This window comes from Molothrus ater, chromosome 14, assembly GCF_012460135.2.
Source record: "Molothrus ater isolate BHLD 08-10-18 breed brown headed cowbird chromosome 14, BPBGC_Mater_1.1, whole genome shotgun sequence".
Taxonomy (NCBI): Eukaryota; Metazoa; Chordata; class Aves; order Passeriformes; family Icteridae; genus Molothrus; species Molothrus ater.
This window is the reverse complement of record NC_050491.2, coordinates 14,628,585-14,651,320: the sequence shown is the minus strand read 5'-3', so window position 1 is coordinate 14,651,320 and position 22,736 is coordinate 14,628,585. Positions and strand designations below refer to the sequence as shown.

Below are 22,736 nucleotides of genomic sequence, written 5' to 3'. Positions count from 1 at the left end.
GCGGAGCCGGGCGGGGGCGGCCGGAGGGACAGGCGGGACCCCGGGGACGGGAAGGGTGTTCTGAGGCGGGGGACAGCCCGGCCTGTGGGACACGTTCGGGGTGGACGTGGCGCAAGGGGCAGGTGGGGGCAGAATCCAGGGAGATCCGATGTCCGGGACGTGGGGTGGGATGGGGTGAGCGGGATGGGATTGGGTGTCTAGGATGGGATGGAATGGAATGGGGTGGGATGGGATGGGGTGCCCGGTGTGGGTTGGAGTGCCCGGGGTGCGGGGCAGGCAGGGTTCAGGGTGTCCGGGACAGACGGCCGGGGTCTGTCCGGGTGCGCTGCCCTGCGGAGCGCGGGCATCCCCCCAGGAGACCCGGCGGGTTCGGGGACAGCGGTTCTGGGGAGCCGCTCCTAAAGGGACTCCCAGTGCTCGGGGGCCGGAGCGTGCCGGGCCGAGCGGGGGCTGAGCCCGTCCGGATGGGGTTAATGCCAGCCCGCGCCGCGGGTCGCGCTTCCCCCTGCCCGCTCCCGCTCCGCTCCCCAGCGCTCGGAATCTCCATCTCCCTCTTTCCCTTTCCTCTCCTTGTCCTCCTGCTCCGCGGGGCAGGAGGGCAGGAGGGGCTGCGATGTGCAGTCGTCCCCCCCAGGTCCCCCCTGGCCGCCCCCCCGTGCTCCCTCCCCGGCAGCCGCTGCCTGCGAATGCCACGTAGCCTTGTAGTTGTTCCCCTTGGCTGCTCCGCAGCTCCGGTCCCAGACACCTCCCCCGCGTCCTCCTGGGCTCGGGGCAGGGGGAGGTCACTCCTGTCAGCCCCTGCCTGCCTGCTCACCATCTTTTGCCCTCCCCCTTCCCGCTGTGTCCCCCTCTCCGCCTTGGGGCAGCGGCAGTGGGGACCCCACTGGGGTCACTCTCCTGTTTGTGTGTCTCACAAAGGGCTGGGGACTTCAGCAGCGGGGACTCCCCTTTGGGGACAGTCCCCAGGGATTCTCTGCCCCCAGACTCAGCAGGCCCTCTGCCACCTCAAATCTGAAGTGTTTTGTGTGATGATCTCCAAAAACAGGGCAATAATGCATTGCTGGCAGGTGTATTTGCTCCCTTCAGCAGCTCGCCCAGCTGGTTTCTGAGTTTCATTTCTGTTCAAAACTTGGTTGGAATGATGGAAATTTTCTGTAATTAATAATAGAGGTGTCAGTTTCTGTCCATTCTGCTGCTACTTCGTCTTCTCTCTGTCCCGTGCTAGTTAATTTTTTTCACTTTGGCAGCCCTTCCTTGCTGTCCCTGCTGCCTGATTGGGAATATTGACACACAGATAAGTTCCCCAAGAGCTCGCTGCACGTATGTGATTCCTGATGTTTTCCTAATGTATTTATCTTTACAGCACTGCCTTCAATAGGGAAATACTGTCTCAGTCACAGATGGAAAGACTGAGGCACCGAAATATTTATGGCCCAAGGTCGCACAGGAAGTATGTGGTGAGGCAGGGAATTGAATCTAGATTTCCTGAGCTTCAGATTAGCATTTGAACCAGGGAAGCATCCTCTCTGTATTTTAAGCCAATAAATTGACCTTGGAGTTAAGATGCAGTGTAGAAGAAAGTACTTTGTGTTTGGTTCAGTATCTGTGTAAGTAAGCACAGCCTGAGTTGCTTCCCACACTCGCATTCCTTCCCTTGGTTTATGTAATTTGTGAAAGAGGATAAGGTGGTAAAATAGGAAAGATGTTGACTTTCTCAGGGCTCAGTGTGTGATCATGGGTGTTGAAAAGCAGCCAGCTATTACACTCTCCTCTCTCTTTGGGCTTTTTACCTTCCTGTTTCCAAATCTTGGAAAGTCTTGGAGCGCTGTTGTTGTCTGGGAATCTTTTGTTCTCAGCTCGGATCAAATAAATCTTGTTTTCTAGAGAGCTGAACTGATTCACTGGATCCCAGATCTCTGTTTGGGATCCTTCATGGGGCTGTGGATAAACAGGGCTGGGACTGATGGCTCACACAGCTCCTGGAGCAAGCTCTTACAAGTTACTCACTCAGCTGTAGCTCAGGATTGTTGCAGCAAGTTTTTGAAAAACTTGGCTTCAGCTGGAATGAAGCAGCACTTTGACAATGCAGTGGAATAATTTCAGCTCCTTGTGCACAAATACCACCTTGCCCTGCTCTTCTCTTGGGACAGCTGATTTTTGGTGGTGATTTGGTTGTTCATTTTCTTCAGTGGTTTTGAGGAATTGGATGTTAGAATGGTTTAAAACAATAACTCCTGGTGGATTCACCTTGAGAGAGAATAAAGATAACTTTGTCTACACAAATCCATTTCCTGCCACAAGCCTTGATCACAAACTGCATCTCTCTTTGATGTTGCACTGACACCAAATCTGGATATAAATGTTCTGTATAACTCTTTTCCTGACCTTTTGGCTGTCGTTTTTGGAGGTTGGCATTGGCATCCTGTTAACTGTGGGGCTTGTCCCACCCCTGCCAACAATTGTCATCTTTTATGGTTATTTTTAGGAAAGGTTTGGTGGGTCCTCAAAAAAACAAATATTTCATATGGAGTGTGCAGACAGGAAAAATTCCAGTATTCTGCTCCCATTCTGCCTGGCCTTGGGTGAATTTCATGCAAATTAAAATTTATCTTTTAAGCTTGAAAGAGCAGCATTTTTATTTGGTGACTTGCTATTTCCACAATTGGGAAACTTGTCAGATTTAGAAGGAAATACATGACTGGGAAGACATTCTTATAATATTGTTCATCAAAGTCAGGAGCTGCTAAGAAATATTGTAGGAATTCTTTCCCTGGTTCCATATTTTCTTAATTTCCTGTCATGATTTCATTGAATCGGAGAAGAATTTTAAAATTATCTCTGAAAGCAGATGAGAAAACTTCAATATTAGTAATCCTGCAACAGGCAAGAGGCTTGAGGGAAAAAAATTACATTTCTCACTTCTAATTTTGGTCTGTCTGAAAGCATCAGGTCTGAACTCTCAGTATTTAAACCTGGGGTTGCTCAAGGCTGGGGGATGTGGAATCAGGAACCTGTGCATTTTTTCACCTGTTTTTAGCACATTGTCATGAAGCTTCCCAAGGTCAAGATGGTTGGTTTTCAGCTGTTATCTTTGCTGCAAGCCAGACCTTCACTGAAAAGTTTTGGATTCCTGAGTGAGGAGCACACACTGAACTCTTTATTGCATTCTTGAAGAGCTTATTGTAAAAGCAGCGATAATTTATTCTTTCAGTGGTGCTAACACAATCCTGTCTGTGTATTGACCAGCACAGACAGACCACTGGCTCCCAGCCCTTGGGCCCTTTCAATCCTAATGTAAATCTCCCCTTGTTCCCAGGATCTTGATTGATGTGGAAAATGCCTCCCTTTGCCCAAGATTCGCTCTGGGGCCTGATGCTTTATATTCAATATTTTTCCAGTGTCTCATTTAAAGTAGCTCGGGAGGAACATTTGTTAGGTTGTGACTTCAGAAGCATCTTCAGGTGATGTCATCAGTGTGACCTGAAGACAGTGTCACCTTTCTGGTGACAATGGCAATGGATTGCTGTGTGGGAGCTCCTCCAGGCAGCCTGAGGAGCCACCAGGACTCAGATTTTTTTGGAGCATTCCTGTAAAACTGCAGAACACTCTGCACCTGCCTGGGCCTTATCTTTAGAGATTCAGCAGGAATTTCTCCATGGAAAGAGTGGTCAGGCATTGGCAGGGGATGTCCAGGGAGGTTTGGAGTTCCCATCCCTGGAGGTGCCCAGGGAAGGACAGGAGGTGGCTCTCAGAGCTCTGGGCTGTGACAAGGTGGGGATGGGCACTGGGTGAAATCAATGATCTTGGAGACCTTTTCCAATCTTAATAGTTCTGTAAAGAACAATATTGGGGATTGACTGATCCCTGCAAAACATTCCTGTGTTTGGAGAGCCAAAAGAGGGCTCAGTGTGCAAATATTTTAGGAAGTGTTTTCGTGCTGGATGCAGCTTGAAAAAGGTGATTTTTACATTATTAAATACAACATCTGAAGTAGTTTAATGACTCTTGGAGCTGTTCATTTCCTTCTGCTGGAGCATCTTTAGTGGAGCAGTTTCTAGAATAAAGCTGTGCTGCCCCATAACAGCAAACTGGGATTGTATTTCCAGCTTTATGTACAATTTATGTCTTTTTATTCCCCTTATCAGAGGGGAAATGTGTGCATGCCAATTTGAATTTGGGTGTGTTTGGAACCTGATTTTTCTGGTTTTATTGCCATGCAGAGCAGTAGAACAGGTATATAGTAGGTAACTAAATAAATCAGTTACATCCAAAGAACTCCCCAGTGGAGTCACCACTGCCTGTCCCTCCTGGCTCCTGCCCTTTCCATGGATCTCTGGTGTTCCTGCAGCTTGTTTTTCTCTGGATTTCATGTTTGCCAGGGCACTAACATGAAAATGTGGGTTTTTTGCCTGCAGAAAGAAGCCTGAGGACAGCACACATTGCTCACTCTGCAGCAGGCACTGGAACTCTCACCAGGAGGAATTCCAAGTCAGGAGAGTGACAACGGTAATTACACAGAATTTAGGATTCTCCCAGGGTTTTATGAAGTGTTTATTTTCTGATTAAGTCTCTAAGTTACACTTTAAATTGAAATTAATGTATATGACAGACCTCTAAACTTAGGACTCTTTTTTTTTTTTTCTGGAAGAAAGTTCTGGACAACTTCTTATCAAATGGAAAAAATTAATTAGGGAAGGAGGAACTGATTGAGTTCTCGAGGTAAGAAGAGTTTCACGTTCCACTGGAATATTATTGATTTTGTAAGGTGGCAGCCTTATCTTTATTTTCACATTTCTTACTCTTTCTTCTCCCTTCACCCACTTAGCTGGAAGTTTTCTCTTGGAGAGAATTGCATAATTGGCTTTGGATAAAGAAAGTAAATTCTGTTTTTAGCCAAATGCATTTCCTGTGTAGAGAGCAGCTGGAGTGGGTGATAGCATTCTGGTAGTGCCTTGCTCAGATCCTTGGGTTTTAATTGGAGATCATGGAACTGAGTTCCTTCTCCTGGAACTGGTCAGGTCAGGGAACTGATCTGGAAAAGCAGAAGGGAATCTGTCAAAACCTTGAGGAGGAATGTTGGAAAGCAAAACATGATCAGCAGATGGATTTCATACAAGAGATAAAGAAAGAAGTGATAATCAAGCTGCATTCCCTGGATCTGTACAGGTGTTTTGTGAGGGAAAGCATTTAACCAGGTTAATTCCAGGTTTATAAATTCAGATGAGGTTTTTTCATCTGCTCTTTCATGCCCTTTATTAAATAACTTGAGCATTAATATCTCTTCCATGGGAATAATTCACTTTCAGTTCTGCTGACTGAGGTATTAAAGTGCCCATTGGTGTCACTTGAGTTGGTCATTTCCAGTCAGGAGGGAAGGCAGTTTAGTGTTGGCATGGGAGGAGTTTTATGCTCCTGAAGGACTTGCAAGATGTTCATGTCGGTTTTAAGCAGATCCTGCTTGAAAAAGCTTTAATCTGGTTACCCAGGTGTGTATTTTTGTCCATTTCAGCGTGAGGGGTGAGAATGATTTAGAGGAACTATTCAGATTTGGAAGATATGTGAACAGCCTTTTGGTGTATTGTAAATTGTCATTTTGCTTTTAAATACCTGGATTTCTTAAAATATAAACTTGATAAAAACTTACATAAACTATCGTCCTTAGGTTCTTCAAAACTGATAATTTCTACTTAGGCAGTTCCATAAAAATGTGATTCAATCCCCAAACTTCCAGCAGGTTCATTGATTTACAAATCAATATTCAAAGCTCAGGTACAGAAAGGAATGATTTCAGTGTCACTGCCAGCCATCAGCTGAGCTGTGGCAGTGATTCTGTGCTGGTCCTGGCCAGTCACCCAGGCTGAGGGAAGTGTTCCTGCTCCAGCCTCATGGGGATGATCTCACACTTGCATTTTTCCTTTGCATTTTCCATGAACTAAAAAAAATGCACATGGTCTGATGCCACGAGACTGCTCAGCTGTGGTAATTGCAGTCATTTATTGGTGTGTTTTAGCCCTGGGTTTAAGCATAACCTGTTCTAACCAGCCTAATTTGACCCAGTGCTCAGCTAAAGTGTTACAGCCCCAACCTCTGGTGTTGTGTAAGGAAAAGTCTGCAGCTGCTGTATCAAAATAATTCCTCCTTGCTCAGAGTTTGCTTAATCTGCTCCAGTTTGAAGAAATCCTTGCTTTTGCTGGGGTTTTCTGCTTGGTTTTGAAGTCCTGGTTTAAGAGGGTTGTTAAATGAGAGAGGCCTGTTTGTGCTGCATCCAGCACTGGTGATTTGCAGACCAGAGCTGGTGGAAAATCAGCCTTTGCTTCCTTGGAGCCTGCAGAAACCTGGGAGCAAACTCCTGTTTGTTCCCCCTGTGAAATGCTGATTTTCCTCCTGTTTTGTTGGATTAGGCAGCAGCTGACTGCTCTGAGCTGTCTCATGGTAGGGAGCCTCTCTTGGAAATGGCCTGGCTGCTCTTGGTTTTCATAGTCTGCACAATTGCCCTCCCTGAGCTGAGTTCAAAGTAAATAAATCAGCGGAGATGTGGAATTCAAGCATTTGGGAAGGAGCTTTTGGATCACCTCTGTCTCCTACCAGCAGTGTGTGTCTGCCATCCCATAATGCTCCCACATTCGTGGAGGTATCACCCTGCTCTGTTTTGGTGCTTTCCTGGCTCAACCCCAGGAGGTTTCATCCAGGTTTGGACACACATGGCACAGGACAAAGCAGAGCAGCCACACTCAGGGTGCTCTTTAAATTCCCCAATTTCCTGGTCCTCACTGGAAGATTCTAAAAAAAGCTTTTAAAATACTTTAATATTTATTCCTTGCCATGAGCTGGGTGTTCCTGGCTGGAGGGAGGGACTGGGATGAACAAGGTGCTGTGGAATGATGTGTTCCTGTTGGAGGGAACGTGTCTGCACACACAGCAGCCATTCCTCTGGGTTGCTTCCAAACTTTTCCAGAGCTTTTCCCCTGGAATCTGGTAAATGGGCAGAACTTTTTTATTTTCAAGGAAAAAAAATAATCATCAAATGCCTTCAGTTTTACCTTCCACTTCAAGACAAACGTGTCCCAGTGGAGAGCAGCTGTGCTCAGTTATGCAGCTCCTTCTCCTGGGTTTCAGAGCCATGGGAGAGGGTGCAGCTCCCTGTAGGAACTTGCAGTTCCCAGCTGGCAAACCTTGGCACACTTGGAAACTCTTTGTTTCATCTGCCCAGCTCTGTGGTACTTCCAGGTGGGAATTCCAGCTGCCTTTTTGCTGACCAGTTCAGGTCCAAGAGAGAATTCCAGGCACACACAAGGGCTTGTTCTCTGTCTTGTGCCTCTGGGCAGAAGTTTTTTTTGATTTCTTTTCCATGGACTGTGGTGTCTGTTGCTTCCATAGCTTCCAAGTGATTTAGAGAACCATTTGGATATAGAATTTCCATAGTGTGTAAATAAACTGGTTTGCTTCAAGGCTTAAAAAAACCAGAATAATGTTTTAAATTCATAGTTTTACACTTGGAAAATCATATTTAAAACAAGCCCATTATAAAATTGCATTTAATAAAGGCTTTTTCTAAGCTTGAATTTTTTTGCTTTGTATAGCATTAAGATGTTAAAATGAGCACCTTGGCTTATTCTAGAAAGTGTCACCTTCCTAACAGGTGGAAAGAAAGATATTTTATGTTTAATTCTTTTTATTTTCTGTCTCTCTCTTTTTTTTTTTTGTAACAACATTTTTGCAGTTAGAAAATTCCTAATCCCTTTATTTTTTAAGCTGAAATAAGAATGAAGCACCTTAATGGCTCAGTCCTTTGAGGTGCTCAGTTTTCTGAACATTTGTAGAAGCAGGACTGGGATTAGGACAGGAATGGGACCTTTCAGGAACTCCTGGATTTTGGTTTATGGGACTGGTCACTTAGGAAGCAGCACACAAGTGCTTAGGATTCAACTCTGCTTCTCTGGCAATAACAGAAAAGCCATAAAAGAACTAAAACAGCAAAGGAAAATATTTATCTAAAAGTCATGTCATGTTTGCATTCTAGAAACTGTTATTGCCAATTTTACAGGCCTCCTAAATGAATAACTCTGAAGGCAAGCATGGCCTTAACGTGAGCATAATATTAAAAAACAGCTCAAATCAAATTAATGCACTCTGGGCACTGGCAGAGCTTTTCTGCCCAGCTCTTCCCAGTGGAGTTTCTTTTGGGAAGAGCAGCAGGGAGCCTGGAAAAGCGTGGGTGTAAGCCTGGAGGGTGGGCACAGGAATCCTGAGGGATGGAGTTTCAGGCTGGAAAACAATCCTGGAGGGCAGGGGACAATTGTGTGATGGCTTTCCTGGCACGCTCCCCCAGCAACCCGATCCAGAGCCAGGGTGAGCCGGGGTGAAAATCGATCACATCCCTGGGGCAGAGCTCCCGTGGCCTGGGTGGGTTGGAGCTGCTGGTTCTGGGTGATTTTAGGGGTTTTGGTGTCTGGGAAATGAGGGATTCCATCCCAATCTTAGCCCTCCTCCAGGGAGAATTTTAGGAGAGTTGAGGTCTCTGGCCTGAGAGATGAGCGTTAATAGTAAATTAAAAATCCCCCTGTAATCCAAGCAAACGCTTGCAGCAGAGTGTGGGAGCCTTGTCCTGGTGTCTGGAGCTGAGCTGGAATTTTGGTGAGGTCAAATATGGGGTCTCTGACTCCATATTAAAGTATTTTCCTATTATATTAAAAATCTCTCTCCAGAAAGATCTCACACTGACTTTAAATGGGAGGAACACTGCACACAGGCATGGATCAGCTTTATTCCACTGTCCAGAGGAGAAACCAAACAGATTTCATATAAACAGTGAAAAACAAGTTTATAACCCCAGACAGAAGCTGTCCCAAAGGCTGGATTTTCATTACAGTAAGTGCTGGATTTAAGATGAGAAAGTTTCTATTCCAAGAAGCTTTCCTGGGGTCACAGACCTCACCTGGGTCAAAGCCACCCCTGGATCAGGCTCTGAATAGTCAAAATACTTGAGCCCATTTCTTGGGTAAGTCATGAAGGACATTTTCAGGTGAGTTCTCAGTATTTAGAATATTCGAGCCCATTTCTTTGGTAAATCATGAGAAACATTTTCATGCAGGCTCTCAATATTCAGAATATTTGAGCCCATTTGTTGGGTAAATCATGAGGAACATTTTCAGGCTCAAGGCTGTGTTGCCCTCCTGGCTGGAAGCCAAGCTTCCCACAAGATGCTGTGGCCTAATTCCCTTGGGGGCCGTTAGAAATGATTTCCAGGATTTTAATCAAAACATGGATTTAGTGGGGAACAGATGACTTATGGAGCAGGGGTGGTCCCTGCAGAGCTCAGGTTGTAACTGAGCTTCTGTTAAATCTCTCCTTGCCTTAATCTTGCTCAGAGTAACCCCGGTTCATCCAGCAGCTCTCACGTGTGGTCCTGGGGCACAAACTATTTTAGGAGTGGGATGGTACCTTCAACACCTTGTTAATTCTGTTTATTGGAAAAATTTGGGTGGGAGAGGGCAGCTTGGGTCTTATTTCCCCAGTTTTTTCTGCTTTAGAAACGCATGGGGCATATCTGGGTTTTTAAGGAATCGTAATTAAGGTTGGATCTTTTTGACTAGGTTATTCCTTAGCCTGAGGTTGGGGATGGCTTTGGGATGGCTCTGTGGTTGTTCTTTTTAACAGCCTTTGGAGAGGAGTGATGGAAAATTGAACTGACAGAGTGGAGTGTAAAATACTCAGAGCTTCAGTTTGCAGATGTGGATTTTAAGGCATGGCAGTAACAAATAATACTCTTTATCAGAGAACATGGGGTTTTCCCCCTGCTCAGAGAAAATATAGTTGCTATACTTTTATGTATTATATAATATTTATAATACTAATTAGTGATTCTGTCAGTATAAAAAGGTGTAAGTAATGCTTTAACTCTTTTTACAATACTGCTTTTAGTAAAGAGCAATATTAGTATAGTTTACTTCCTGCAATAAGTGAAAATTTAGGATCAGGCTGGCAGGTTGCATAAGGCACTGAACCTGCAAATCAGGAAGTCTCTGCTGAATTTCAGGCTCTCCTTCCTGGACACATTGTTCTTTCTAACTCAGGCATGCTGTATTAAAAAAAAACATAAAGTCTCTATTTAAGTAATAAGTTCCTTGGAATAGGAACTTTCTCATCTTAAATCCAGCACTTACTGTAATGAAAATCCAGCCTTTGGGACAGCTTCTGTGTGGGGTTATAAACTTATTTTTCACTGTTTATATGAAATCTGTTTGGTTTCTCCTCTGGACAGTGGAATAAAGCTGATCCATGCCTGTGTGCAGTGTTCCTCCCATTTAAAGTCAGTGTGAGATCTTTCTGGAGAGAGATTTTTAATATAATAGGAAAATACTTTAATGTGAGACAACAGGAACTGTGAAACTCACTAAATCTGTAATACTGCTACACATTTGCACACTAGATGATCTCACAATAGATAACATGACTAAAGGATACAATTCCAGTGATTTTTTTTTTTCAGTTTATTACATTTTTCTTATTTCTTTTATATTACCATTAAGAAATGCACAACCTTTTTGTTCTTCTATGTCCTGCGGTAAATACTGGCAAATTCATTGTCAGTGCCTAAAGAGAAACATGTCTGTAAATTGTAGATTGTAAATTAGTGGTGACTGCTCCAAAAACTCTTGATAAAACAGGAGTGATGTGTTTGTCCAGGAAGATTCTTCTGGCCAGAACCTTTCTTCCAGATATTGCTGTGACAGTTTTGAAGTTGCTTCTCCTGTGTCATTGAAGTGGAAGTGACAGAGCTGATGGTGCCTCCTCCTGAGCTGCACGTTGGAAATGGCTGAAGGAGGCTCAGGAATGCTGGGAGTTCTTCCCAGGGGTTTACAAATCATTTATGGAGGCATTATGGTTGGAAAAGACATCTATGGTCCCCAACTCCAACCACTGGTCTGTAACTGCCCCCATGCCTTGGAATTCCTCTTTATTCCACTTGGGATCCAAGCCATGGGAGACATTTGGGTTGGAGACAAGGGCATGGGGTGGATCAGTGATCTTTAAGGTCTCTCCCAACCTGGTCATTCTGGGAATTCTGTGATTTTTAACATTTCCAACTGTCTGCTGTGAATCCCTGATGTTTTCCAGACTTGGGGTGGGATGATCCCATATCAGCCAGCTCTCAGGAGCAGCAGGGAGCTGCAGAGCCTTTTCCATGGAATCTGAGCTGGAATCAATGAGCACTGAGTGCTCCTTGGGAGCTGGCTGGGCTCCAGGGGCTGTGCTGGCTGGAACTGGGGGGAGGCTGATGCTGGAGCCTTGCAGAGCTCAGCTGGAATTTGGGCTGGAGCAAAGGAGGCTGATGCTGGAGCCTTGCAGAGCTCAGCTGGAATTTGGGCTGGACCCAAGGGAGGCTGATGCTGGAGCCTTGCAGGGCTCAGCTGGAATTTGGGCTGGAGCAAAGGAGGCTGATGCTGGAGCCTTGCAGGGCTCAGCTGGAATTTGGGCTGGAGCAAAGGAGGCTGATGCTGGAGCCTTGCAGGGCTCAGCTGGAATTTGGGCTGGAGCAAAGGAGGCTGATGCTGGAGCCTTGCCGAGCTCAGCTGGAATTTGGGTTGGATCCAAGGGAGGCTGATGCTGGAGCCTTGCAGAGCTCAGCTGGAATTTGGGCTGGAGCAAAGGAGGCTGATGCTGGAGCCTTGCAGAGCTCAGCTGGAATTTGGGTTGGATCCAAGGGAGGCTGATGCTGGAGCCTTGCAGGGCTCAGCTGGAATTTGGGCTGGACCCAAGGGAGGCTGATGCTGGAGCCTTGCAGGGCTCAGCTGGAATTTTTGCTGCAGCAGGAAGTGAGGTCAGGCCCAGCTCTGTGGACAGGAATTGTTTGCTGAAAGGGCAGTCCTGGAGATTTTCTGTTTTTCTTAGAAGATTTTGTAGGAGTGTCCCTGGAAAATGTTGCCTTCTTTTGAGTATGGGAACAGGACCATGTTACAGGAGATTGTTGAATTAGTCCAGAACACGTCTCAGGGCCCATTTTTACAATATGGATTTGGTTTATTTATTTTAAAATATGTTAAATATGTTCTATTGTGAAAAATTACTGTATTTCAGTTTTTTAGATAATCCTTGAAAACAAAATAATAACTGAATAATCTCTGAAAACAAAAGCTATTTAATTTGACTAACTCATGCTATTTAACTTAGAAATGTGTTACCCACTATCACTTCTTCCAGCTTCAGGTTTGTTGCTGAGATGATAATGCAAATTTTTTTTTTTTTTTGTGGCTCTCTGGGCTGAATTCATCCCTCAGCTCAACCCAGGTTTGGGAGTGACCTTTAGCTGATGTGTAATAGAAACCACTGCAAAAAAAGTGAATCAGGCCAGAAGTGCCCTTGCAAAATGTAACCTTTCTAAAATGTAATCTGTTGAATTCCATACTGAGGCAAAAGTCTTCAGGACAGTGTGACAAAGCTTGTAGGCCTGGAACCACTGACAGACTCTACAAGTTCTGCTATTGATTCATATTTAATGAGTCACTAAACTTCAGTTTATTCCTATAAATTACAAAATTTGCCTGGTCTTTAATGCTTCCAGATGGGATTTTTCTTGCTTATTTTTAGTCTAGAATGTAAGATTTAGTGTATTAGCTCATCTTTAATGTCAGTGCAGCCTGTGAATTCCCAGGACTGCGCTTTTTTCCTTTTCCCTTTTTTTTTTTTCCTGACCACTTGAATAGTTCCTGGGGATGATAAATCCCTCACTGCCAAGAGCTGACCACAGCAAAAGCAGTTTGAGCTGCTCTTCCTGAGATTCGCTGGAATAAAGTGGCTTTAGGGAGCCAGCAGCTCTTTGATGCAGATCTCCTTGTGGGTGGGTCCATGGACAACCCCCCCCAGCTGCATTTGCCTCTCCAACCTGACTTGGTTTGGGGTAAATCCAAGGGTTTAGAGGAGGCCTGGAACCACTGACAGACTTTTAGGGATGATGTGAAACTTGGGAACTCGGAAGAGTTGGTGGAGGAGAGGCTGGAGCTGCCCTGGCCCCAGAATCCCCTGATTCCAGGGCTCATTTCCAGCATGGCAGGAGGAACAGGGGAATTCTGCCCTGCTCAGGTGAGACCCCACCTGCAGAGCTGCCTCCAGCACAGGAAGGAGCTGGAGCTGCTGCAGAGAGTCCAGAGGAGCCCACAGAGCTGCTCCAAGGGCTGGAGTCCCTCTGGAGCCAGGCTGGGAGAGCTGGGGGTGCTCACCTGGAGAGGAGAAGGCTCCAAGGTGACCCCAGAGCCTCTTCCAGTGCCTAAAAGGGATCCAGGAGAGCTGGAGAGGGACCTGGGACAAGGGATGGAGAGACAGGACACAGGGAATGGCTTCCCACTGCCAGAGGGCAGGGCTGGATGGGATACTGGGAATTGGGAATTCCTGGCTGTGAGGGTGGGCAGGCCCTGGCACAGGTGCCCAGAGAAGCTGTGGCTGCACCTGGATCCCTGGAAGTGTCCAAGGCCAGGCTGGACGGGGCTTGGAGCAGCCTGGGGATAGGGGAAGGTGTCCCTGCCACTGTCCACTGACACCTTCCCCTGTCCCAGAGTGCTCCAAGTCCTGTCCAGCCTGGCCTTGGACACAGCCAGGGATCCAGGGGTGGCACTGGATGGGCTTTAAGGTCCCTTTTAACCCAAACCATGCTGGATTCTGTGATGCCTGAGTGTGAGGGTGTGGATGGAGGTAGCTCTGGGATCCTGCAGTCTCCTCTCTGCCCCTGTGCTGGTTGTCCTCCACCTTTCCCTGGGGAGCAGCCTTGCCCTGCAGGGAGAGCAGGACTGGATTCCCTGCTCCAGGCCAGCCGTGGGAGGGTGTTGGGAAATGGCTTTTCAAGATAGAGCTCGGTCTTTGTTTTGTTTTGCAGGAAATTGTGCTGAGTATGTAATAACTTTTCAGGAATTCTCTTTTTATTTACCCAAATACCACCTACTTCCTTGAGTGGGATGGAGGCTTTGGGGAGGTGAATCCATGGATTTATTTCCCTGGAAAAGTTTTACCTGTTGAAGTGGGGAGGGGTTGAGTCCCACATTCATTGACTGTGTTCCCTTGGAGGGCAGGGTCGTTTTGTTGCTCTTATCAGTGTTTTCAGGGAATGAAGCAGTGCTCAAAACCCAAAATAACTTGGTTTTTTCCAGTTTGTCAGGATGTTCCTCTTTGTCCTCAGAATTCTGCTACTTGCAGCCACCCCAGCCCAGCTGCACAGGGAAATATCAATGTTCTGAGCCAGGTGAAACTGCCCCAAAACCTCTTCAGATGGGCTTGTTCCTGTCAATACTTCTGTTTTCTCTGACCATATGACCATTGCTACTAAGACACAAAATTGGCTGGTTTTGGAGTTTATCATTAACAGTTTAAAACCAATTATTTCCTGATACTCCAAATATTAAATTCTTCCTCAGAGAAATGAAGTTACAGCACTAAGCAAGCAGAAAGTGTTTGGAGGTGTCTATGTAAATTAAATCCTCCCTGTGTCATTAGGCAGGAGATGAAGGGTTCTAAAAACCACAGGGATGTTGGGGTTCTGCTCTGTAACTTGTCCTAAAGAGAGAATTAAATTCAGCCAAGGCAGGGGAAGAGCAGAGATGCTCTGAACCTTTAAATAAAGTGCAGAGGATGAGCACAGAAACTCTGAACCTTTATTTAAAGTTGCAGGTGCCTTTGGGTCCTGTTTCAGAACATGTTTTTCTGCAGCTGTTAATTTGGGGGAGTTGAATTTGAATGCAGAAGGAGTTGCCCTTTGGTAAAGTGTTTTCCCCTTTATTTTAACTACTAATTTCTGTTTTCTTTGAGATTGAAGAAATTCATATGCATATATAAAATAAAGAATTTTCATTTTGCCTGTGTACAGTGAATTCCTGTTATGGCTCTTAAGGCTTAGATCCAACCTCAAAAAATGGGAGAGGTGTAGAGGAAGAAACCTTTGCCTGAATTTTACGGTTCTGGGCAGGGGTTTTTAAGTGGAATAGTTAAAATTTGCATCCTTGGCAGAGGCAATTCCAAACCTGACAAAAAGGAGTTTATTTTATTCAGGAAATAAATACCATGCTCAGGCAATTCAGTGTATTTATTAAGTGTATTTAGACCAAAGCTGATGCAAATTTGATCCTTGAGGTCCTGTCCAGCCCTTGCACCTTGCAGTGATGTTTGGCTTCCTAAAGCTGTTACTGGAGCAGCCCTGGAGAAGAATTTCTTGTGAAAGGAGCTGGGTTCTGGGAAGTCTTGAGGAGTTTGTTGTGCTGCATTTTGTGGCTGTGTGATTGCATCTCTGATTTGGAGATGCTTTTGCAAAGGAGGAATGGGGGTTTTATCAGTGGATTCCACCAGCTCCTTTGCCTTGTCTTGATAACACAGGAAAAACCTTTGTAATCTCAGCTTTCTTACAGATTTTTCTGTACAAAATCAGTTAAAGCCAGAAGAAATTATGTTAATTGTATTGTATGTCTCCTACTGTTGCTAATCTGCTAGAAATACAGTCCCACAGGTACAGAATTAACCAGTTTTTGTCTTTTTTCTTCTGCAAAAATTGCACTTTCCTTGCTGCTTGTGGAGAACTGAAGAAAGATTTGACACTTTGAAGCAGCTTGACTTGGTTCAGGCACAGATTTAGGGAGGTGTTTGTGGTTTGCTTTTTATTTTTAAGGAATTGGATCCTCATAACCACATTTTGCCTTCTGGTTTATGGGAGGTAATGGGAAAGGAGCAGGAAGTGTCAGCATTTCCTGTATCCTGTTATCTTGTGCTTTTTATGGATGCTGGATTAACTATACACTGAAAATTCCCTACCATTGGGAGCTTGCAGCTTGATTTGCTCTAATTACTATAATTAGTTTGTATCATGTGTATTTTAACTTACTCTAATTACAGATTATTCCCTGGAAGCTCACAACTCTGCAGCACTTTTCCATTCACATTTCCCCGTGGTTGTCAGTCAAAAATTTTGGGATAAAGCAGGATTTTGTGTTGTCTCAAGCTTTGCTTTCACCCTGGCAGATTTTGTTTTGGAGAAATTGCATGGTTTAGGGGTTTTTTGATCATCACTAAAATGTAAATGTGGTGTGTGCATTATGTAGCCTAAAGCTTGGGGTCTGGAGTGGAAGCAGTTTAGGAATTTGAAGTGCAAATTTAGGAATAAATTGCTGTATAAGTGTAAATTCCTCTACTGTGTAATTGCTGCACTGAGGTAGCAATTCCAGCACTCGTGGCTGAATATTCCTGATAATTAAAGGGGAAAATTTTGGGAAAAGGACATTTATTGCTTACATGAAAGAAGTTAAAGTGATAACATTGGAGTGTTTGGGTGCACTTGGAATTGGTAGAGCTGAGTTTGTCAGACAAACAGAGAATGGTTTAAGGAAAGGAGAGCTGGATCTGACCTCATCCCTGTTTTTCCTTGGAGCAGGTGGCTGAGGTGAGGCAGGTGTCCATGAGTGATCCCAAGAAATGATGGCTGAGCAGCCGCCCCCCCTGGAAGCCACCCCTCTGCTGAATGAAGTGCCACTTCTACCTCACATGGTCAACGGGGACAGCATCCAGCAGGCAAGTCAGCCCTCAACTGGGAGCACTGGGAGCAGCTGGGATGGTGGCTCCACAAAAACCAGGCAGCTCTGCCACCGCTCTGAGAGCTGGGCAGGGATGTGCCTCTGAGCACTGACATCAGGAGTTAAACAGAAGTGCAAATGGAGAGAGGAAAAAAAATCATTCAGCTCTCAGCCAGTGGACAGGTGTGAAAAAAAGGCTTTAAAATGGAGCTGCAAACTCCAAAAATCAAAGGAAAAATTGGGGGGTTAATAAAGGTTTTGAAACTCCTGTGAAGTGACGAATAAAGATTAGCAAGGGATTGCAGAGGAAATCTATGACAGGAAAATGAAAGGAAAGACCTTGGCTTCCTGGTTTTAAGTGTCTTCATTAATAATTACAGTGCAGTGGTGAAACCTGAGTGTATTTAGTTGAAACTTTAGAGCTTTATTGGACACAACCCTTCAGAAGTCCCTGGTAGGGTTAGAAACACAAGTAAAAAGTGGCAGCAGAACAATTTTGAAGCCCAAGTCTGTGTAAATTGTCAGTAAAGGTGAGTTTAGTGTTCAGCAGAAAGAGCTGAGTGCTTTGGACTACAAATACTGGGAGCTCTTCCCATCCTTTGAGGTCTGGCAGGCCATAAATGCTGAAAGTTTACATGAGATCTCCTCTAATTTGTCATTGCTGCAGATAAGATGGAGAAATCTGTCTTGTTTCAGTTGAATACTTGGAAAAATGAGCTTTTTTAAAGAAAAAGTCCTTTTCCCTTTCTGCCTCAAACCCTGGGGGTGGAAGTACAACGAGTATGTCTGGAAATGAGCAAAGTCTCCAAGACATTTCTGAAGTTCTGGCAGTAGAAGGTGAAATTTCAGCCCTGCCCAGCTGGGAGGTGGCTCAGGTGGTTCAGGTTTCATGAGGAAGGGAGATCAGGTAGATTTAGTTGGCTCCTGTCCCCGGAGCTCTGTGTGTGGGACATGGAGGTGACAGTCACTGACATTTTTAGGACCTAGAGGAGACTTTGCAATCAGGTGAGATTTAAAAAAAAAGGAAAATAGTAGAGTTGTATTGTGGAGATGCATTTGAAGTTTAAATAGAATCTTTTAGAGAGAGTCTTGACTTAGAATCTGTATTAATGCAGAGGATTTTTAATTATTTCTCTGCCAGTGCTGTGGAGGACAGTGCTAATACTTAATTATTGCAGAGAGATTTGTTTCCAGAAACCAAACCTGTGTGTTTGGCCAGTGAATCCATTAGCTCCATTTCACTTAAAGCAGAAGTTGGAAGTTTTCTGGAAGGGTTTCTGGATCCAAAAATGTGTGAATAAGGCTAAAAGCAGAGCTGTGGCTGAGCAGCTTTGCCTGTGCTGGTGCCACCAGCCCTGCAGAGGTGCTCAGGGGTGTTGGCAGCTCCTGGGCTCAGCTCTCCCCTGTCTCACCTGGCTCAGATCCACCCCTCAGCCCTGCTCCAGCTTCCTGGACATGTTCCTTGTTGGAAGGTGCCTGGGACTGCATTTTCTTCATGAATCCCAGTGAGTCACTGCTCTGAGGCAGGGCCTGAGCATTCCTGGCATTCCAGGCTCAGCTGCTGGGATTGCAGCACTGCTGGGATCCTTCCCCCTGCTCTGAGCTGCAGCTCATGGAACTGGGCTGAGGCTGTGCCACCTCAGAGAGGCTCTGAATCTCTCAAACATTCCCTTTCTTGCCTCTGAGTTTTGCCCTCAGAGATGAGCCTTTTCCTGAGGTCAGTCCCTGCCTGTGCAATCCTGGATCCACAGCAAATCTTTTTCCTGTTTCTTGTGCTCTGGCAAATCCCCAGCCCATTATTGTCAGTTTTCTTTAAACAATTGACACCACTTCTCTCCCTTTACCCCAAGAAATGTATTAGCATTGAAGTCATGCATTTACTTGCATTCTGAAGTGACAAATCTGCATAAATTTCATTATTAATGCAAATTATGCCACATTTAAAGGCTTTCTCTGCTATCTCTCACTCTCCTGGAACCATAATAAATATTACTGAGTGCCTAAATGGCCTTTTCAGGGATTTTGGTGGCTTACTTATATCCAGAAACAAATCATCCAGCCAAAGTAAAATTCTTCTGTACAAGGAGCATCCATTCTCCCCTACAAGGGAGGTTATAAAAAATAAAATCAAAGATTAATACAGCAATATGCAGAATCTGCAAAACCAGTGTTAAAATACAATTTATCATTTATCCTTGGAGTCTGTAGTGATGAGAACAATGAAACTGGTGTCTGAGGAGTTCAGGGAGCTGCAGCACAGAAAAATTCATTCATTAATATGATGTGTAGCTCATTTTACCAGGGATTAAATGACCTGGTGATTTCTTCAGATCCTGCTACAAATGTCACTCCATGAATAGTGCAAAACTACTTCATAAAAATCGAATGAAAGAAAATTACACTGATTTTCACAGCTGCTTTGACAAATACATTTTATTTCAGTTTTTACATCAGTGCCAGCTGTCACCAGAGTGGAATTTGAATTGTGTACCTGCAGTTCTTACCTGGCTAATCCCCCTTTTAATAAAGGATTAACTGTGGAATATCTTAGATGTTACAATAAAGTGCAGCTGCCAAAATTCCCCTGAGGCTGGGGCAGGAGGAGGGGGTGGTTTGGGATCCCAGCAGTGCCTGAGGAGTGATCCTGGCCCAGCTCCAGGTGGATCTGTGTGCAAGGGGACCAAAGGGACCTGCAGGATGTCACTGGGGCCTGGGTTCCTCCCACAGGGAAAACTCACCTGGGCTCACAGGAGCTGCAGGGCAGAGCTGGTGGGAAAAGCCTGGAATGCAATGTGAATCTCAGGTCATTATTGCCTCAGAAAAAGCAGTGTGAAATGGGAAATTAAAAGCTTATTTCATGTGTATCAAGTGAGGCACTTCTGGGAGTAACCAGAGGAAAAATACAAGGATTTTATGTCAAAGTAGGAAGAAATATTTTCATTCTACCCATCATTTTCTTGTTTTACTCCAAGGTTGCCAAAGCTCTGATGTTGTTTGTCTCTAAAGAGGAGGGGTTTTCCCCCAGAGAATGTATAACATTTAAAAAGCCCCCAACCCCTCTTTTGTGTTTTGTTTCCTGCAGGTGATTCTTGTCCAGGTAAACCCAGGTGAAACATTTACAATTACAACTGAAGATGGACACATTCAGTGCATTCAAGGTAAAGGGAGGCTCAAGTGCTGAATCCAAATATTTTGGTTCTAAGGTTATTCCACTGGGGTTTTTTCTGTGATGTCAGATGTGTTTTCTGCACTGGAATAAATCAGATTTTTCAGTTTGTGTCCAAGCACAAATGAGGCAGCACTGGGAAGCTGCCAGGATTCCCTGAATCCTGCAGGTTTTCAGTCCCAAAAGATGGGTTTGCAGTGATCCTTGACTAAGTGTCTTCCCAGGATCCTAACACATGATTTATGTGGTATTTATTAACAATAAGTTAAAGAACTTTAAGGGGCACTGGGACCTCCCTGTGCTGTGAGGTGGGGGAATCATTGCTCCACTCTGTGCCTGCAAATTCCTTTTTACCTTCTGGGTAAGTGACAGAAAACCCCAGTCAGGGCAAAATGCCTCCTGTAAGTCAAGTTGAATTTAGCAGTATTTCCATTTTTGGAGAATTTGTCACCATTTTACATGATATTATATAAAATGTGTCCATTCTGCTTTCATCAAATCCCCTACAGAAATACTTCCCTTGAGCTTCATATAAAAAAAATAAAGTATTTAAAATTAATTTTTTAATTCCTACATCAGCTTTACCCCAATACCTGCATTTGCCTTCAGTACTACAGACTTTTAACTGTCACAAATTAAGAGCTGAAATTATTTTTACAGATTAAAATAATTTATACAGATTTTTGTGCAATTAAAAAGACACTGCTGGCCAAAGCGTGGTGCGTGGGATAAAGCCAATAATCAAACAGAGAATGGGATGCAGTCCCTGATGTTTCAGGCTCCAGGGGGGGGTTCCCATCTTTGGCAAAAGGTGTCTCCAGATGGGAAAAGCCTTGGTTGTTAAGAAGTGGCCCCTTGTCCCTGGCAGGTCCAGCACATGTCCCTATGATGTCACCAAACGGTTCCATGCCGCCGATTTTTGTGCCTCCCGGTTACGTGTCTCAGGTAGGTTCATTTCTCCTGCTCTTGCTGGGTGGTTTTGGGGGAAATTTTAATAATATTTTTATTATTTATTGGTGATTTTAGCTGTGAAAAAAAGCTATTTTTTCCGTTGAACTTACCAACTGTTTCACTTTATTGTGGGCTCTGTCCCTTCTGTTACTGAGTAATGTCTGATCCAGTTTCCAGGAATTTTTTAATCCTGCTCCCAGCAGTTAAAAACACTTTTAGCAACAAGGACAGCTCTGAATTGACTGTCTGAGCTCCATGAACAGGATCCACATGTTTATTTTCCATCAGTCCTGTTTGCAGGGTGAAGCTGGGTCATATGAACAGTCCCAACTGGCTGCAGGTTTTCTATTTAATACAAAATTTATCCAAATTTTCAGTGCTCCTTTCTTGACCAGCCCTGATCTCCTGAAATTCCAGCAAAGCAGCACTGCTGGAGCAGAGTGTGGTGGTGATGCAAACACTGATTCCAGTGATGTGTTTGGGAAATGAGCAGGGCTCTGGGCTCTCCCAGCTTTGCTTTTCCACTCCCTTGGATTTTCCACTCCTGGGTGTTGTTCAGGTCAGACCTGCATGTTGTTACCAGAGATACTCCCAGTTTGATTTATTTCTAAATTACTGTGTTTTAAAAGGAAATAATCAAAACCAACTGTGGAAACAGAACTAGTGTTTTAGTAATGTTGAAAATCAGGAGTGTTGTGAGTAGGTTTGAAACCTGTGAGTTCTTGGGTTCTCCAGGAAGTTTCTTTTTGCACACAGCTGAATTTTGGGCTTCTGCTGTTCTTCAGCTCTGCAGACCTTGAGCAAAGCATCTCCCAGACAATTTCTGATCCCTGTGAAATGGTTCCCTCAGTGCAAACAGTGGGCAAAGCCCTGGCAGGACTGAGCTGCTCAGCCTGAAAACCACATTTATTTCTTCTGTGTTTGCTGTCACCTGAAACCAGCAGGGTTGGGTTGTTTTCCCTTGGTTGTTGTGACAAGGATTGACAAGTTGGAAAGCAGCTTTAAATCAGAGCTTGAGTTACCTGGACTGCTCTTGTCAGATGAGGTGATAACTTTGTGTTCCCAGTGTCTGGAGGAGCCCAGGGCTGGTTCTCTTGGATTCTGCCAAAGTGGAGGGAAATAATTCAGGAGTGAACAGGTTGTGGACTCCCAGCCCTGGAAGTGTTCCAGGACAGGCTGGATGGGGCTTGGAGCAGCCTGTTCTGTGGAAGGGTCCCTGGGGTGGGATGAGATGAAGTTTAAGGTCTTTTCCTACCTGAACCACCCTGGGATTCTGTGATTGTTCAGACTGACTGCCTCAAACTCCACTTCACCCCAGCAGTACCTGCCTGGTTTCCACTGGAATCCAGTCTGGTGTGCAAACCCTGCCTGTCAGGTCCTGGATATGAACCAGAAGAGGGAAATCAATCCCTTGTTGCATGTACAATATTTGATGATGGGATTCTCTCTGACCTCACAGTTGATTTCTCCCATTTCCCTGCAGGTGGTGGAAGAAAATGGAGTCCGGCGAGTGGTGGTGGTGCCCCACTCGGGGGAATTCCATCCTTCCATGCATCCCCCCCCTCCTCCCCCTCCCCCCCCACGTGCCCCATTACATGCACCACCCCCATGCCCTGCTGCCACCCCCCCCTCACCCCGTGTTCCCCGCGGTGCCCGGCACTGGAGAGCTCCCACCTCAGTTCATGCACCAGCCCCCGCCACCGCACGTGTTCCAGGAGCAAGGTGAGAGCCCAGAGTGTCCCCAAGCCCTGGGGACAGCTGGCCCTGCCTCCCCACACATCCCCAGGGGTTGTGCTATTAACTTAGAGCACCCCCGTGGGTCAGGGACTCACCTGAGTCCCGAAGAGTGAGTCCCTGAGTGTGCAGAGTGTGGTTGTGTATCCTCTGATTTTTCTGTTTGGATCCTCTGTTTTCAAGGGATTGTGCAAATTTGTACCTGAGAAATGTTGTATTTTCCCATGTTGTATTTTCCACACATCCCTGCTTTTGCCACTGCAAATCCCACAGCAGTGACTCCTAAAACTCTTTTCCCACTGAGTTTTGTCACAGCCTTGGCGTGAAGTTTATTGAAAATGAAA

At 45.2% G+C, this 22,736-nt stretch overlaps 1 protein-coding gene across 1 annotated transcript in view; it reads left to right on the top strand.

Moving 5' to 3' along the window:
• Window positions 1-22,736, top strand: part of LOC118698725 (fibronectin type-III domain-containing protein 3a-like) — a 39,457-nt gene that overhangs the window by 216 nt on the left and 16,505 nt on the right. The window contains 6 exon segments of the mRNA XM_036402214.1: window positions 4,416-4,506; window positions 16,403-16,539; window positions 19,624-19,699; window positions 20,576-20,652; window positions 22,142-22,231; window positions 22,233-22,380. Coding sequence (XP_036258107.1) covers window positions 16,444-16,539; window positions 19,624-19,699; window positions 20,576-20,652; window positions 22,142-22,231; window positions 22,233-22,380 — 487 coding nt within the window. The 5' untranslated portion in view covers window positions 4,416-4,506; window positions 16,403-16,443.